This window comes from Lemur catta, chromosome 5, assembly GCF_020740605.2.
Source record: "Lemur catta isolate mLemCat1 chromosome 5, mLemCat1.pri, whole genome shotgun sequence".
NCBI lineage: Eukaryota > Metazoa > Chordata > Mammalia > Primates > Lemuridae > Lemur > Lemur catta.
The window spans coordinates 109,228,525-109,246,074 of NC_059132.1; the positions used below are offsets into that span (position 1 = coordinate 109,228,525).

Genomic DNA, 17,550 nt, shown 5'->3' on the forward strand with positions numbered 1-17,550 from the left:
GAGAGGTTTCTATAGTACCAATTATCACAGCCTCTGCTTACCAATAAAGCAGGAAGTAAATCTTTAAATGGTCACAGCAAGAACAAAGGCCGGTTGCTTTATTGTTCCTATATTTTCCAGCTGTCAATACACTTAGAACACTTGAAAACATGCAGATTCACCTTCTAATGGACATGAGATACAGTACTTTAGGCTACCTCAGTGGTTCTCAACCAGGGGTCATTTTGTCCCCCAGGGGATGTTTGGTAGTGTCTAGACGTATTTTTGGTTGTCTCACCTTGGGGGAGCTACCGGCATCTAGTGAGTGGACTCCAGGGATGCTGCTAATCCTCCTACAACACACAAGACAGCCTCCTACAACAAAGAATTACCAGGTCCAATTGTCAACCTTGAGAAATCAGGAGCTATATTAATGGTCTCATCCATTTCCAGCCTAAACTCTGCAGCATAATCTCAGAACACCACTGAAGCTGTTTTTTTTTCCCGTGTCACAAGCTATAAATTTGATTTTTAATGGTAAGAATTTAGCTAAGCAATACAATCTCAGAAAAAGCAGAGGTTAAAAATGTTTGATAGAAAACTCACCCAGAATGAAACATAAAAAGGAGTTATAAATCAAGTCAGAGCTATACATAACCAAAATTTAAATAAAGATCTTGTTAGATACCTAGATCTCTCCAACTTATTAGTTTTAATTTGCAAAGTAAACAGTACAGGGTATGACCAAAAATTAAGAGGCATTGCGGAGGTACATTCTATATTCGCGTCACATAAATGTCTTTTCTATAAGACAAAATTTTAAGAAACAACTATTTAATTTTACTTTGTTATTTCAACTTTCAGGATTGTGTCTATCTTTGCTACCATATTAAATCTTCTTTGGAAGGAGGAGGACATATAAATTAAACTATTTATTCTTCCTGATACTTCATCAAGTAATAACAACAAAAAAGGAAATAAAAAAGAACTTGCATCCCAATAGAAGTTTATCTTTCAAATCTGCTACCACTATAAAACATTTTAAAAAATAATGCTATTTAGGATATCTTTAATTCCAAATCAGATTGTATCAAAGAAAGCAAATGTGCCACATTTGTTACTTCTCTTTAACTTGCTAATTTCTTGGAACTTAAATAAAGGACTTTATATTAAAATCTCAATTAAACTGATCCCTAAAATTTAGTTTAAAAGAAAAATCAACTTTCACAGAAGAAATACACTGGAGCAACTATAATAGTAATAACCTTTATTTAAAATAGTTTTTAATCTAGGAAAGCTCATTTTACATGAGTTTCCAACTAATCATTAGAGTCAGACACAAAGAAAATAAAACCAGAGAAAATCCTCTGTAGAAAAAATACACAAAGAACATTTCTACATGTGAAAAAACAGTGAACGGTGTTAGCATCCAAGTATTAGTCTCAATTCCATCTCTCCTAGTGAACACCACTATCAACCTTGAGATCTGATTTGTTCTTGTCATTCTTCACTGAGTAGATGAAATATGTTAAGGTGTCTTTTTCATTCACTGGAATAGACCTAAAGTGGCAACCAACTATCTAGAAAGAAAAAAAATTGAGGATATTAAATTTTAGATATTAATAGATTTCACAAACTAGATAAAAATATTGTTTCATCAAAAGAAATGGTGCTATGTAATGATAAGACCTATTTCCTTTAAAAATTATACTGTATTTAACAAAATACCAATAGGATGAAAAGCATATAAGAAAAAGATGTTATGAACAATAGATAGTGGGATTTCAAAGGACCCTTAGCCCACTCAATTCAATATATATTGATTAGGCATTATATTTCTTTTTACATATTTTAAGTTTCATAACTGGAATCTAGATTAGGAAGTAAATATTTTTACTTTGGTAAACTTTAAATACCAATGAAATAAAACAGAAGAATCCACATGCATCATTAAACCTGTAATGGTTTACCCTCTTTGATGGAAAAAGGATAAATACAAAGTTGAAAAATTTTTGGTACTAGAGAAACAAACCGCAAAGTATCTTAACAAATATGTTTGCTGCAACTCATATTTACTTATTCATTCATTGGCAGTATTCTTTGTTAAGGTATCTTGAAAATTTTTCTGAATAAAAATTATGGATGGAAAACGAGAGAAGAAAGAGGAATGTTCAATGAAGGATATTTACCTGCTTCCTTGCCTTTTTATTGTGCTAATACAACATGTACATTGCCAACTATCAATAGAATAATATTGGGGTGCTGACATGCATATCTAGATTCTAGAAGAAAAAACTTCTTAAGGAAAAAGTTTATTCATACAGTAATTATGGGAGTGAAGGAAGATAGCAATCCAACACCGGAATCCCTTAAAATACATGTGCTACATTTGTACATTCCTTAATCTGTTAATATCTGCATTTCTGACTAAAGTATAACATTCATGGCTAAATCTTTTGTTTTCTTTCTTTTTTTTTTTTTTTTTTTGAGACAGGATCTCTCTCTGTCACCCAGGCTAGAGTGCAGCGGCGTCAGCATAGCTCAGTGCAACCTCATACTCCTGGGCTCAAGCAATCCTCCTGCCTCAGCCTCCAGAATAGCTGGAACTAAAATTTTTTATTTTAAATATAATTAAATTACAAGTATATAAATATATAAGCATCTTAATAAGATGTACAGATTTCTTGGTTCTATTAACTTCCTGAGAACACACACACTCAGCCAACTTTTCAAAACTCACTGAAGGACTAGCAGTCCTACATGGAAGCAAACTGCATGTGAGAGATTAAAGTCTTTGCCTCTTCTGCATGTGAAGAAAACATGGATATTTCTAATAAAATAAACTAACATCAACAAGGACAAATTCTGAAATAGTTAAATCAGCAAGTTGTAAGAATACTGTTTAGGGGCTTATCTGTAGACATATTCTACCAGAAACTTCAAAAAATTAATTCTAACAAAGATATTAAAGCTTATTAATTTTATTATGCCTCAGTTAAGTGTTCAAATGTTCACTGGTTAAATGGAATTTTAAAGCTAACTGATTTCTAAAATGAGGATTAAAAAAATTCTCATTTAAGATTTTGAAAGCAAGTATTAGACGATGCTATACACAATCCATTGCGTAGTCATTATATAAAGAAATTTCCTAAGTGGCAGACAAACATTTCTAGGAAACTAGATTCTTCCACAATAGATTTTTTTTATTAACTTTGATCTTTTGAACTAAAATGTACTGTTACATACACTACATTAATAATTTCATTAGCACTTAATCACCCCTTGTTTGTGAAAACGAGCTCTAGTTTAAATAGCTTAAAACTCATATATACCTCAACAAGTTGTGCTTTATTAAGTCCTGGTCTGGTTGGTAGCTTGAAGTGTCTTTTGTAACGCCTAAGTGTATTTACTTGCAATTGGTATAAATCAACCTAGAAAAAATTAACATATATGAATTAGTTCATACAATTTTTTTGAGACTTACCATTATCATGTATAATAACAAACATTTCAACTTCAGCACAATAAAAATTTAACTCTGTTGTCAAACAAGTCTTTTATATAATCAAAACTAGAAATTATTAAACACTTTAATCTTTTGGGGGTAAATATTACAAACTGGGGCAACAAAAGTTGTATGACAACAGAGCTGTAAGAATTGTCAATTGAAAATATAACAATTCAGATTGTGTAAATGCATGTTAACTGGCTGTTTTTAATTTTGCTTTCATTTTCAGATTTCTCAAATGCTTTAAACATTTTTTAAAATGTTTGTTTCTTTTTATGTAAGTTTCAAAATGTACTACTTAGGATTTACACTAAACATACATAAACTTTAATCTACCTCTGGAGTGTCAATATCTTGAACAGGTGAATCACCTCCATCATCATCACTCCCTTTTCTCTTTCTTCTGTTTCGAACACTCTGAATTAAGTTTTTATGATAATCACATATATAAAGATGCCTTGCCTGAAACAGAAAAGTTTCACAGACTGCATGATTACAGTAAAAATGTGTCTACATATTAGTAAAATGCATAGTCCACAGTGTATTATTAAAAATAAAGACAGTCAAAACAAGCCATTGTTAAGACAATGGCATTTTTCTTTCTACTCTTAAACCCTGTACCCTGTTAAACATAAGATGTCTGGCAATACTCTTAAAAGGATGAGGCAAGGAGGGGTGGTGCCAGTTGGGGAAGAGAGGGAGGCAGAGGAAATGAGAAATTCCAACCTTGTGGGTTTTGTCATCAAATTGCAGTGAGGGTGACCCAAATTAGTTAGTTCATGCTGGAGCTAAATAACAAGGGGAAAGATGATGTTGCCCACAATTTTCCTGCTTGATATTAATTTTCTCTACTTAAAGAGCATATTTAAATAGTATAATGTAAGCTTTCTAATCTTTCTAACTTAATATCCAAAGTATTACATTCCTGATACAAAACTATCCATTTTTACAAATGAGGTATCGATTTTGTATCCTAACTATATTTAAATTTCAATTACAAACTTTTCTGAGTATTAAATGGATGTGTTTGTCTGTAATGCGTTTTTCCAATCAAAGCAATCTGAAATTACGCAAGTTCCCTGAAAAGTTTTTCAGGAACACCTCTGAAGCACTGTTTAAACAGGCGGAAAGTGTCACAAATAAACTTTTCAAAAACTTTAATGACTTACACTCTTGAGAGCTGTATAGTAACATTTGAAATATCGGGCTTCGTATATTGACAGTTAATGCCTTAAAAAACAAAACAAAACAAGGACTGAGCTAACAGGCTTTTACATTTATTTCTAAGCTAAGCGCAAGTTAAAAGTATGCAGGACTTGTGCTAGCTTCTGATATCTTATTATTCATTCACCGCTAGCCAGATCTCCGAAAAGTATGGTTGTCTCTAAACACCTCATAGATGGTCAAAAGAACAGACGTTCAAAAGGACGGAAAAAGAAGTGCTGATGGCTGCCAAGCGGATAGGTTACGCGCTCCCCACCTTCGGAGAGCTGCCCTAGGAGCTGACAGCGCCAGCGCCGCTACAACCCTGCCCCTCGCCAGGCGGCGGGGAGCCTGGCTTCCCTCCCACTCTGCGTTCCGGAGACGGAGACGGAACACGGGAACGGACGGGATCTTCTCTGCCTGCGGTGTAAGGTCCTGCCGGACTCCCCTCTCCCCAGGCAAGGGGAGCCACTCCTCCCTGGGGCCAAACGCAAGCTTGGGCAGCAAAACAAAGGCGCCTCCATTCCAGAAGGGGCTGCCGGGCTGCAAGAAAACTACTCTGGGCCCTCGGTGCGGTGGTCCCCTTTGTTTCGCTTCCTGATCGCAGCGGAGGAGGAAGAGGGAGGACAGCGCGGGAGGGACGCAGGCGGCCGGAGTGCAGGGGCCGGGGAGGAGGGGAGCGGCGGCGTGTGTTGGTGCGTGCGCGTCGCGGGTGGCGGCCGGAGTTGCAGCGACTTTGTTGTTTGCTGGCTGCCAGAGAGCTCACGACGAGCCCACCCTGCAGCCGGGTCTGGAAGACCCCGCCAGCAACCCACGCCTCTGCCCGGCTCCCGGGGCCCCCGGGGCCCGGCGGTCCCGCCGTCACTTACGCTCTTGTCCAGCTCGATCTTGACCTTCTTCTGGGAGATGCTCTTCTGGATCCTCTTGCTGAAGCTGGCGTTGCCCGCCGCCCGGCCGCACCGCTCGCCGTCCTCCCGCAGGCAGCACAGCTGCCCGGGGCCCGGCCCCGCAGCTCCCGGGGGCCCGGCTGCTGAGACCGCTCCGGCGCCGGGCACCTCAGCCCCGGAGCCCGCGCCGCTCCCGTTCCCGGCCGAGGCGGCGGCGGCCGCTGCGGCGACCACGGCGGCCACTGCGGCGGCCGCGTCCCCACCGCGGCTCATCTCCTCAGGCGTGAAGCCGTTCATGTCTCCGCGCTCCGGGGCGCCGGCGCTGACAGAAATCCGCGCTCACCCCGCCGCTCCGCCTCGCGCCACCGGGTCCCTCCGCACTCGCCCGGCGGCGGCAATCCGCTCTGCACACCAAGTTCGCCGGCGGCACGGCCGCACACCCAGGGTCCCGGCCTGCTGCTATCTGTTGGCGCCGAAACAGTGCAGCTCTAGGGGCCGGGGCAGAGTCGAGCGGCGCCTGGAGGTGGGGACCCCGCTCTCTGTCACATGGACACTTCAGCAGTTGGACCGCTGCGCCTCCGCCTCCCTCCGGTTCCTTGACTTGCGCAAGCGCGGCGCACGCCCTCCCGGCCCGCCCCTCTCACTCTGCCGCGGGGCACGGCGGGAGCTGGAGTTCTCAGCCGCGGAGTCAGCCCGGGCTCCCACCTGACCCCGCGCCCCGCGGCGTGAAGGAACTACTCATCCTAGCATGCAAAGCGCGCCGACGGGCCGCCTTTTTATTTTTTATTTTTTCCTTTCAAGGGCCGGGAAAACAGGAGAGTGTGGTTGGGGTTCACAGAGTTTTCTCTCCTTTCCGCTCTCCCGCGGGGTTGGGCCGTGTTTGGCTCCCGGGGTTTCGCGGAGTCGGTGTTCGGACAGGTCACCCGACTCCTGAGGCTAAGCCTAAAGGGGGTGGGGGGGTCAGAGGACGGGAGCGTGTGGGAAAAAAGTTTCGGGGCCGTTTCGCGTTTGTGGAAAGACAGTTTTTGTTGTGACCACGCTTTTGTGGGAAACCCAAGCCAAAGAGAACTCAGGAGAATGGCGCTCCTCGGGTCCCGAATGTCCCGGCTAACAAGCCGGCTTGACCGATCGTGGAGGCACCAGATTCGCCGGGCGCCTGCTGGGCGGGGGAAGCCCGCCCCGACCCCCGACCGCGGCGGAGCCGCCGCACACGGCCCCGCTGAGGGCGTCCCCAAACCTCGGGCTGTTCCTGCGAGAAGCATGTTCTGTTCCTGGGCTCACGAAGTCCCCCGCCTCCTGAGTGGGGCTGCTGGCCGGCTGACAGCAACAGGGCTACTCTCCGCCTCCCTGGCCACCTTCCCACTTTCTCCTCGAGCGGATCTGGAGAAGGGTGGAGTCCAGCGTCGCTCGAAAGGGGCCCGGAGGCCCACCAAGGCGCTGTCCGCTCGGCCGCTCCGGAAACTTCCCCGCGGCAGCGCCGGGAGCGAGGGGGGCAGCAGGAGCGTTTCCTGAGTACGCGCGCGCGTGCGTGCGTGTCTGTGTGCGCGCGTGTGGACGTGTGTGTGCGCGCGTCAGCGTGTGTGTGCGCGCGGGCGGGTGCGTGCGGGCGGAGGGCTGGGAGGAGGATGGGCGTGGGCTGCACCTTTGCTGGCGCGTCGTTCGTTATTTGTCAGAAGATACACTCTGTAACACTCACAGTTTAAGTAAAAAACACATTTTTTACATATTTCAGGCAGTAGGTTTTTTGAAAGTTCTTTTAGCTATAATGAGTAAACAGTGATAGATGATTTGTTTTTGAATGTAAAATGCCATCTAGGCTGAAATTCAAAGCTATTCATCTGTGCATTTGGGTTCCAGGATGTGTCAAAGAAGAAAAGAATTTAAATATTTCATAAATTGGGTAGGAAAAATAAAGATGCTGGCTCATAAGTATTTGTGTATCTTCTTAACTTGCACAGTCCAGTAGGACGTCCTCTAGCCGTATGTGGCTGTACAGCACTTGAAATGTGGTTATTGAGACTGAAAAACTGAATCGTTAATTGAATTTTAATTAAACTAAAAAAATCTGATGCTTGATTTGCTTATTTGAAAACTTTTATGTTTGGAACCACTTGAATATATGAATCTATTTTTTCCAATTAAATTTTATGGAACTAACATTAGCATCTTAATTGAGATGTGCTGTAAGTATATACCAGCTGGATTTTTAATTCTAGAACTAGTCTCAGTACTAGAAATTTTTAAAAAATGTTGAATAGCACATTAATAAATTTTGTGTTGATTACATGTTTAAATGATAATACTTTGGATATACTGGTTAAATAAAGTATAACATTAAAATGTACCTGTTTGTATTAGATAATAATGGCTTAAATTATTAAAACAGAATAATTATACTATATATTATTTATGGATATGTTTTCTTAAGTGGTAAAAATGAGAACATATGGATGAGATGGGTACACCCCAACTTCAGGGTGATGGTCATTTCTAAGGAGGGAGGCCAAGGAATTGGATCTGGTGTTGAAATCAAAATAAAATATGGAGACAAATCTCTAAATTTCACATTTTATTTGAGAAGCAAGAATTGCAATTCAGGACGTACATACAGACCAGGTGGTCTACGGTAAGTCTGAAGAACAAAGAGAAGGTTGGGAGTTTTACTGGAAAAAGAAATGCTATGTACTGTTTTGAAAGGAAGCTCACCAGCACTAATAAAGTTTTTGGGAGCTGGCAAGCACTGACTGGTGACAGTGGTAGGGAAAACCCATCTCAAGAGTCATGACAGATCTTTTCAGCAGTTACTAGGTAAAACTGGTCTTTGGGTTACAGCAGCCCATTTCAGCAGCTGGGCTTATAAAAAATTTAATTCTTGGAGTAGGAGCTATGTACCCAGAGTGCTTTACCCCACCCTGCCCTGGTCCTTTCAGTCTAATTTAGTTGAGTATGCCAAGAATGACCCAGTTTGTATAATCAACTGTCACACTGGGAATGGCTTAAGGGTGGTTTGTACTGTACCTTTAAGCTTTTATTTATTTTTTAAAAGATCTGAAACATGATAGTGGGATGTTGGATTTTCATGTTTTTATTTGTAGTTTTATGTATTTTTAAAATAATTCATGATATTGTTAGGTTCTTGCCCTTAAAAGCTTATAATCTATCTTCTGCAACATGTGACCAAATCAGTTTATGTATGTATGGTTTAGTTATCAGTTTCACATGAAGTAAAAATTGTGTGTAAAATCCTTTACACACAATACAGTATTTTTAAAAAGATCCAATTGAGCACTCATTTTTTGCATACTAGGATATTTTCTAGGCCCTAGGGATACAAAAATAATTCAGAGAGGGTTCCTGGCCCTGATTGACAACATGCCAGAAAGTTCCCAAGTGCCCCTTGATCGATCATAAACCCCATCTCCCATCTAGTAGTAGCAGCTATCCTGACTTTTTAAGGTATTTGCTACTTCAATTTTCATTATCATTACCATATATTCAACTCTAAAAATATATTTTTTAGTTTTGCTTGTTTTTGAACTTTATATAAGTGGAATTATGTACTACTTACTCTATATTGTTTTCTTTGATCTACTTGTGTGTAGTTTAACTCTCTTCATTATGGTATGAATAAACTACAATTTTTCCATTTTATTGTTGATAGACTTATGGGTTGTTTCCAGTTTAGGGCTATTAAAAGTAATGTCGCCATGAACATTCTTGTACATGTACCCTGATACATATGTAAGCTTGCAGTTCAGTAATATATATATTTGTGTATATATATGAACAGAATTGCCACATCAAAAGGTAGGCATGCCTTCAAATTTACTAGATACTTTTATACTTCTACAAGCAGTGTGTTAGTTCCATATCTTTCCCTGCCATTTGATTTTACACTTTTTTTTAAAGATCTAATGGGTATGTATGGTATTTCATTGTAGTTTTCATTTGAATATTCCTGATTACTAATGAGGTTATATGTTTAAATTAGTCTTCTGGATTTTCTCTTTGGAAGTTTCTATTTGGGTCTTTTGCCTATTTTGCTATTGAATTTGTGTCTTTTTCTGCTGATTTGTAGTTCTTTACATATTCCAAATAACAGCCCTTTGACAATTTTATATATTGCAAATATCTCCTACTTTATAACTTGCCCTTTGACTCCATAGTAGCAACTTACAATTAATGTTTTTTAATGTGGAAAAAATATATCTATCTTTTCTTTTATGGCTGGTGATTTTCTGACTTAATTGTTCCTTATCCCAAAGTCATGAAGATATTTTTCTACATTATCTCCTAAAAGTTTCATTGTTTTGCCTTTCCCATTTAGGATTATGATTGATATTTGTGGATAGTATCCATTTCATTTTTTATATGCTTACTGACTGTTCAGATACATTTTTCATCCTTTTACTCTCAGCCTTTCTATATCTTGATGGTTTAGATGTGTCTCTGGAGCACGTGGTTTTGCATGTTTTTGTTTTTTATAATCTAGTCCAAAAATCTTAGTGTTTTAACTAGAGCATTTAGTCTATAGTTCTGTAATTACTAATATATTTGGTTTCAAACTACCATCTACTGTCGTTTGTGCTTTATATTTGTCATTCCTGATCTATGTTTTTTTAACTCTTTTTTTTTCTTTGCTTTCTTTTGGATGGTTTTTTATAGTTCCATTTATCCCCCAATTATTTTGGAAGATATACACTCTCTTTCAGTTCTTTTGATGCTAAAACTTACCACGTGTGTCCTTTATTTGCTTAAGTCCAATGTTAATCTTTATTTTGCCCTCTTTCCAGAAAATGTAAGTTTCCTTCAAGGGTCATCTGTCTTTTTTCTCTGGCTTCTTCTAAGTTTTTCTCTTTGTCTTTGATTTTTTATGGTTTCATGTCAAATAACATGCCTTTTATTTTTTCAAAATCTTGCTTGTACTTCATTTCATTGGGTTTCTTAAGTTATAGATTAATATCTTTAATCAATTCTTAGAAATCCTCAGCCACTATGTCTTCACATATCATTTCTGCCCTTATTCTTTGTCTTCAATTTCTGAGACCCAAATTCAATATGCATTAGGTCTTCCTACTGTATCCTTCATGTCTCTTGATATATCATTAGTATTTTTAATTTTATCTCCCCTTCCCTTACTTTGAGTTATTTCTTTTATATTCCAATCACTGTCTCTCTTTACATGTGCCTGATCTGCTTTAAAATTCACCCATAGTTTTTGTACTTTCAAGTATTTTTTAGTTTTATAATTCCTATTTGATTCTTTTGCAAATCTTAAATGTCACTTTTTATGGTTTTCATTTCCTTGACAAAGTTTATAAGTTTGATATTTTCTCACCTAAATATAGTAAGCATCGTGGTTTTAAGATTAAGTCTCATTCTTTTGTCAGTTGTTTCTGCTGGTGCTGACTCATGCTTGATCCTTGTTGCATTCGTTCTCTTTGTTCAGTATTCATTGCATTTGAAAAATTAATTATGTAAATACTTTGAAGCTCCTGCAAAGAGGTGCTTCATTTGCTTCTATTAGGTGCAAAAGGGTGGCAATAGTCCTGAACCAATGCTTGCGGAATTCTGAGCCAACGAGATGATTCTAGTCCATATCCTCACTTCTGGGCTATGCTTCCTGGGGAGTGGGAGGTGTTTCACTGGGCTTACCACTCTTAATGCATACTGGACTCCAACTCTAGATCCAAGTGACTGCCAAATGCTCAGCTCCTCTAACTTCCTATCTTAAGTTGCCTGGTTATAAATAACATCTGCATTTTGATATTACCCATGGGCTAAAATTTTGCTCAGCATATCTCTGTGGCTTCTACCTTGATTTTGTTCTCACTGGAATATGAGGCATTCAAAAAGCAGAGGTAGTTCTCAGGTAATGATGGAACTTGCTCTGGGTATAAAATTATCTGTGGCTGACTACCGTGACAGAATGGTATTAAGTTTTAAAAAGAAATTGAACAAGGTTTAAAATCCCCAGCATCAAAACAAGAATTCTTGGGACATCTCCTCACCCATAATCTAACTGGATTGGAATGAGATCCTCTCCATTTATGTATAGTCTTCCCGTTGCTTGAGTTTAGGAGAAACATTTTGACTAATAATCTTTTTATATATCAGAATAAAATATTGCTTCTCACTGAAATGCTTTCATTTTAATTTAAAAAATCTATACTGTATGCTGCAAATGATTTTCTATAAATTACTTTGGGATATTATCTTCTAGACATAGCCTTAATGTCACAGCAGGTGTGAACATCTATATAATTGACTCTAATTAGGCTACTGACAACTATAACATTCTTATACTGGGTCAAATGGTAGTTCTACTTGTGGTTCTTTGAGGTGTCTCCATATTGCTTTCCGCAGAGGTTGTACTAGTTTGCAGTCCTACCAGCAGTGTATGAATGTTCCTATTTCTCTGTATCCATGCCAACATTTATTGTTTTGGGACTTTTTGATAAAGGCCATTTTCACTGGGGATAAGGGATATCTCACTGTGGTTTTGATTTGCATTTCCCTGATGATTAGAGATGTTGAGCATTTTTTCATGTTTGTTGGCCATTAGTCTATCTTCTTTCGAAAAGTTTCTGTTCAAGTCCTTTGCCCACTTTTTGATAGGGTTGTTTGATTTTTTCTTGCTGATTTTCCTGAGTTCTATATAGATTCTAGTTATCAGCCCTTTATTGGATGTGTAGAATGCCAATATTTTCTCCCATTCTATAGGTTGTCTGTTCGCTCTTGTGATATTTTCCTTTGCAGTGCAGAAGCTTTTTAATTTGATCAGGTCCCATTTATTTATTTTTGCTCTTGCTGTGATTGCCTTTGGGGTCTTCTTCATAAATTCTCCAGAAGACTGAGACAGGATCCACACATATCACCTCTCACAAAAATCAACTCACAGTGGATAATAGACTTAAACCTAAGGCATGAAACTCTAAGAATTCTAGAAGAAAATGTTGGAAAAACTCTTATAGACATTGACACTGAAGATCTTGCTCACCTTCTTCTGTTAGATTTCCTTGGGCCTCAATCATTTTTCTGATATATTATTAATATAATAACAATGAAGACATTTTCCCATTTTTCTAATGCTTTATTTGAGCACATTTAGATATAGGTGCATGTCCATTTCTCTGTTATACCTGTCTATAATGGACTTTAAGATCTCATTTGCCATTTCACACCTTTCTTATCTGTCCCCCGAAAAGCTCTCTCCTCCAAGGGGTCAGATATTCTCTTACGGAAACCTTTCTCCTCAAGTGCAATAAGACTGTCATTCTTTATGTCTTTTTATTCTATTACTCCTGTTCTGAAAATAAGACTGAAACACATTTTTTAAGCCACCCTAGCTTCTCCTTGATTTCTTGAGCAGACCTGATTCCTAGAGACAATATTCCAAGCATAGTCTTTTAAATTGTCTTCTTAGCCTTTGGATTTTCAGTAATTTCATCGAGTTGTTTCTCTCCTACAACCTCAAAAGATGTCATAATCTTTAAAATAAGAATCCCCATTATTTGTTAATAAAAAATCCACTCCGCTTCTATAAATAAAGCTAGAATTTGAGTATGACATGACAGATCTTAATCTGGTCAGAAAATATGAAATTAACAAATTAAAACAACCTGATGTGGAGTGACCCTCAAGTGTCTGTGGACAAGCCACATGAATCCAAGAGGTTAATACAGCACTTATATAGTTTCCTCTTCTGGCACTATAGGTAGACAAAAAATATATACAAATGGATAGAATTTAGCTTATCCACACTGTCTAGCTAGGCCTGGCAGTAACAATTTAAAGCTAAAAGGTCAAACATTAGTGCTTTATAAAACACATGAAACTTGGGTATGGAATTAGTCCTCACCTGCAGACCTACCTGAAGAATAAAAACCGCAAATAATTGACCTGCCTCCGATGTCTGATGGGTCTGTACAAGTAAAGACTCTTTTCCCTATGATCATATATATTTTTTATTTTTATAGCTTGCAGAAATCTGTTGTAGGCACTACACAGCCACCAGAGGGGCAAGGTGCTGCTGTCTCCTTTGTAAGGCTTGTGTCTGCTCAGGTCCTCCTTGATGTCTATTCACTGAGGTCTCTGAAGGCTTTGTAGGTTTGCTGAGCCTAGTTGACCTAAGAAGCAGGGGCTTTGCTTGTTAGGCCAGCCAGCAAGGCCCACCTGTGTTTTCTGGAGCTGGTCTGCTTTTTAGAGGCTTTCTCTTTGCTGAGATTCATGCATGTTTGCTTAGGGCTAGCAGGGCCCTCTAAAAACAGCTATTTGCCTATTACCATAAATTTCAGCATCCACCAGAGTGAAAGACCTACAAACCTAAGATTTAAAGACATCCTCAGAAGGGCACAGTAGTAAATAGTAAACTGTATAACTGTAACAATCTGCCACACTGCAGAATAGAAGCCTCAAAGACCAAGGTCAAGCATTCACATGGTTTATGCTTACTAAAGCACTATAAAAACTTAATGCTACTTACCTAGCTCACTCCAGAAGTCTCAATTCCTCTGTGTATTTTATCTGCCATTCACCTCCTTTTTGTTTTATTTCTTAATGATTTTGGCCGGTGCACCAGACGTTAGGACCTTAAAGAGGCCCATTAAATAATATGAATTGGGAAATTAGATGAAAGACTTCACATATAGAGACTAAATATCCCATTACTGATAAAATAGATATTAGAGAATTGACTTATTCAGCAGGAAGTGAACTTCCTAAACTAAATCGCAGTTAGATAATCTTTCAATCAGAGGCCACACCCACACAAGACTTTGAAAAATAAGGAATAGAGGAAGAGAAAAGAATGTGTGATTCCTGAAGGCAGCTTGCTCCTAACAGGCAAGGGGAAAAGAAATGGCCAGGCTACACATATCCAATTTCTTTTCTTAAACTCACCCCTTAGATAATTCACTCCAACTCCCTTGTTAATTTTTAGCTATTACAAAATTGTTATAAACATTCCAGCATATGTTTATTGGACTATGTTTACACTTATACACACATTTCTGTGTATGTAGACCTAGGAATAGAATTGCAGGGTTGTATGTCTATGACCAGCTTTAGTACATGCAGTTAAATGATTTTCCCCAAAAGTAGTTGTAACAATTTAGACTCCCCACAACAGTGTATGAGAGTTAGATGCTCAACATCCTCGCCAACACTTTGATATGATCAGTTTTTAAAATTTTATACATCCTGGTGGTGTGTAGAAGTATCTCATCATGGTTTTAATTTACACTTCTCTGATTATTGATGTTAAGCATATTTTCATATGCTTATTGGCCATTTGTATATCCTTCTTGTGAAATGCTTGCTCAAGTCTTTTAGACCATTTTTAAAAAATGATGTCTTTTTCTTATTGATTTGTAGGAAGTTCCTCATATTTTCTAGATATGAGATCTTTGTTGGACATATATATTGCAAATACCTTCTCCCACTCTGGGGTTGGCCTTTTCACACCCATAATCAAGTCCTTTGATGAACATAAGTTCTCTTTAACAAAGTCTAATTTATCAATGTTTTTCTTTTTAGTTAGTACTTTTGTGTCTTGTTTAAGAAAATTTTGCCTACTGAAAGGTCATGAAGATATTCTCCTCTGTTATCTTCTAGAAGCGTTACTGTTTTGCTTTTTACATTTAGGACTACAATACATCTAGAACTGATATTTGTATATGAGGTGAGGTAGTAGTCCAATTTAATTTTGTCTGTGTAAATACCCAATGAACCTAGCACCACTTATTAAAAAAATATCATCCTGTTCCAACTGTGCACTGTAGTGAGACCTCTGTCATAAATCAAGTGACTTTCTTTTTGTGAGTCTTTTCTGTTCCACTGGCCTACATGTCTATCTTCTCACCAATACTATTCCTGTTTCACTATTGCCACATTATAATAATCTTGATATCTGGTCTTCTATTAATACTTTGTTCTTCTTCAAGATTATCAGTTTTTCTTGGCCCAAGGCATTTCTACATAAATTTTAGTATCAGTTTGTCAAATTCCTTAAAAACCTGGTAGAAATTATTTTGGGAATGCAATCAATTTGGATTTACTTTATAGTTTACAGACACATTACTTTACATATTACATTTGTTTCTTATTTCCAGTCCTTTTTGGGGTAGGGGACTAGGCAGGCTTTATTATACTGGCTAGAACCACAAGGCTGAATAGAAATGTGATAGTGGATTTCTTTGTCTCAATCCCAATCTAAGGAGAAAATTTATTTCAACACTTCATATTAAATATGATGTTTGCTGTAGGATTTTTGATATATCTTTTTATCAGATTAAGGATGTTCCCTTTCAATATTTTGCTAGTAAGTTCTAAAAATCATAAATGGCTGTTGAATTTTGTCAAATGCTTCTGCATCTTGAGACAATAGTATGATTTCTTTTTTGTCATTCCATTAACATAGCAAATCATATTTGATTTTTTAAACTGATTTTTAAATGTTAAACTAATCTTGCATTTCTTGAATGCAAGATTATCCTTTTTTATGTTGCCGGACTTAATTTATCAATAATTTGTTCAGGATTATTGCATGTATATTCATAAGAGAGACTTGCCTGTAATTTATTTTTCTTGTAAAGTAACTTGTCAGATATTGTTACCAATACAGTTACTAGATTTAGCAAATAAAAAATGGGACACTCAATTAAATCTGAATTTCAGATAAATAATGAATACTTTTTAGTATATCCTATGAAATATTTTATACTAAAAATTATACATTATCTAAAGTTCAAATTTAACTAGGTAACCCTAGTTACAAAGGTTTTGCTTACTTTATAAAACAAGTTCAAATATTTTTCCTCCTTTGTATTTCCAATTTTGTATTGAGGTTTATGAGCTTCCTAAATGCTTGCTAGAATTTATTGCTGAAGCAATATGTGCCAAGAATTTTCTCTGTGGGAAGGTTAACTACAGACTCAATTTATTAATTGACATAGGAATATTTAAGTTTTCTATTTCCACATCCGTCTGTTTTGTTAAGATTCTTTTTCAAGGAATTTATCTATTTCATCTAAATTTTCAAGTTGAATGACCATGATACTTCTTTTTTTTTCTTTATTTTAGAGGAGGGGGTCTTGCTATGTTGCCCAGGCTGGCCATGGACTCCTGGGCTCAAGTGATCCTCCTGCTTCAGCCTCCCAATAGCTGGGAATACAAGTACATGCCACAGCACCTGGCTCATATTTCTTATATTTTTAAGATGTAAGATCTCCAGTTATTGGCTCTTGATATGTTGATTCTTTTATGAAATGTTCTGTCTCTAGCAGTATTATTGAAACAAATTTGACTTTGTCTGCTGTTAGAGAAGTTATACCAGCATTCTTTGGTTAGTGTTTTTTTTTTTTTTAATTTCAAAATATCAAGAAGGTACAAATATTTTAGGTTGCATTTTTGTAATGCTTGAGTCCTGGCTATATGTGTGCCTGAACACAAATAATGTTCATAGTACCCATTAGGTTGGTTTATTCCCCTCCCCGCTACCCCTTCTCCATGGTTGCTTTCCACTGAGTTTTATTTCCCTCTGTGCACTTATATGCTCATTAGTTAGTTGTAATTTAATAGTGAGTACATGTGGTGTTTGTTTTTCCATTCTTGAGATACTTCACTTAGGAGAATCATCTCCAGTTCCATCCATATTGTTGCAAAAGGTATTAATTCATCTTTTTTATGGCTGAGTAGTATAACATGGTGTATATATACCACATTTTATTAATCCACTCATGAATTGATGGGCACTTAGGTTGATTCCATGTCTTTGCAATTGCGAATTGTGCTGCAATAAACATTAGAGTGCAGGTGTCTTTTTGATAAAATGATTTATTTTCCTTTGGGTAAATACCTAGTAGTGGGATTACTGGATTGAATGGTATGTCTACTTTGAGGAATCTCCATACTGTTTTCCATAGAGGTTGTACTAATTTGCAGTCCCACTAACAGTGTATAAGTGTTGCTTTC

General features: G+C 38.0%; 1 protein-coding gene across 2 annotated transcripts; it reads right to left on the reverse strand.

Moving 5' to 3' along the window:
* Positions 1-1,229: 1,229 nt before the first annotated feature.
* Positions 1,230-7,120, reverse strand: SAP30 (Sin3A associated protein 30). Of its 2 annotated transcripts, XM_045552491.1 has the most exons (5): positions 6,815-7,120; positions 5,560-6,519; positions 3,824-3,949; positions 3,312-3,410; positions 1,230-1,559 (listed from the first exon to the last, which is right to left on the reverse strand). In XM_045552491.1, exons 2-5 carry the CDS (start codon positions 5,872-5,874, stop codon positions 1,437-1,439), a joined length of 663 nt encoding a protein of 220 aa, XP_045408447.1. In that variant the 5' UTR covers positions 5,875-6,519; positions 6,815-7,120; the 3' UTR covers positions 1,230-1,436. The 2 variants fall into 2 exon arrangements, with proteins under 2 accessions (XP_045408447.1, XP_045408446.1); XM_045552490.1 differs by having other exon boundaries at positions 5,560-7,120.
* Between the last annotated feature and the right edge of the window lie 10,430 nt (positions 7,121-17,550).

Bases quoted from the DNA above. Each gene is read 5' to 3' on its own strand.
- SAP30 (XM_045552491.1), bottom strand. From the start codon at position 5,874: ATGAACGGCTTCACGCCTGAGGAGATGAGCCGCGGTGGGGACGCGGCC. The intron at 3,950-5,559 runs GTAAGTGACGGC...TTTCTGTTTCAG, and splicing joins AGATCGAGCTGGACAAGAGC to GCAAGGCATCTTTATATATG. The intron at 3,411-3,823 runs GTAGATTAAAGT...AATTTTTTCTAG, and splicing joins AAGATATTGACACTCCAGAG to GTTGATTTATACCAATTGCA.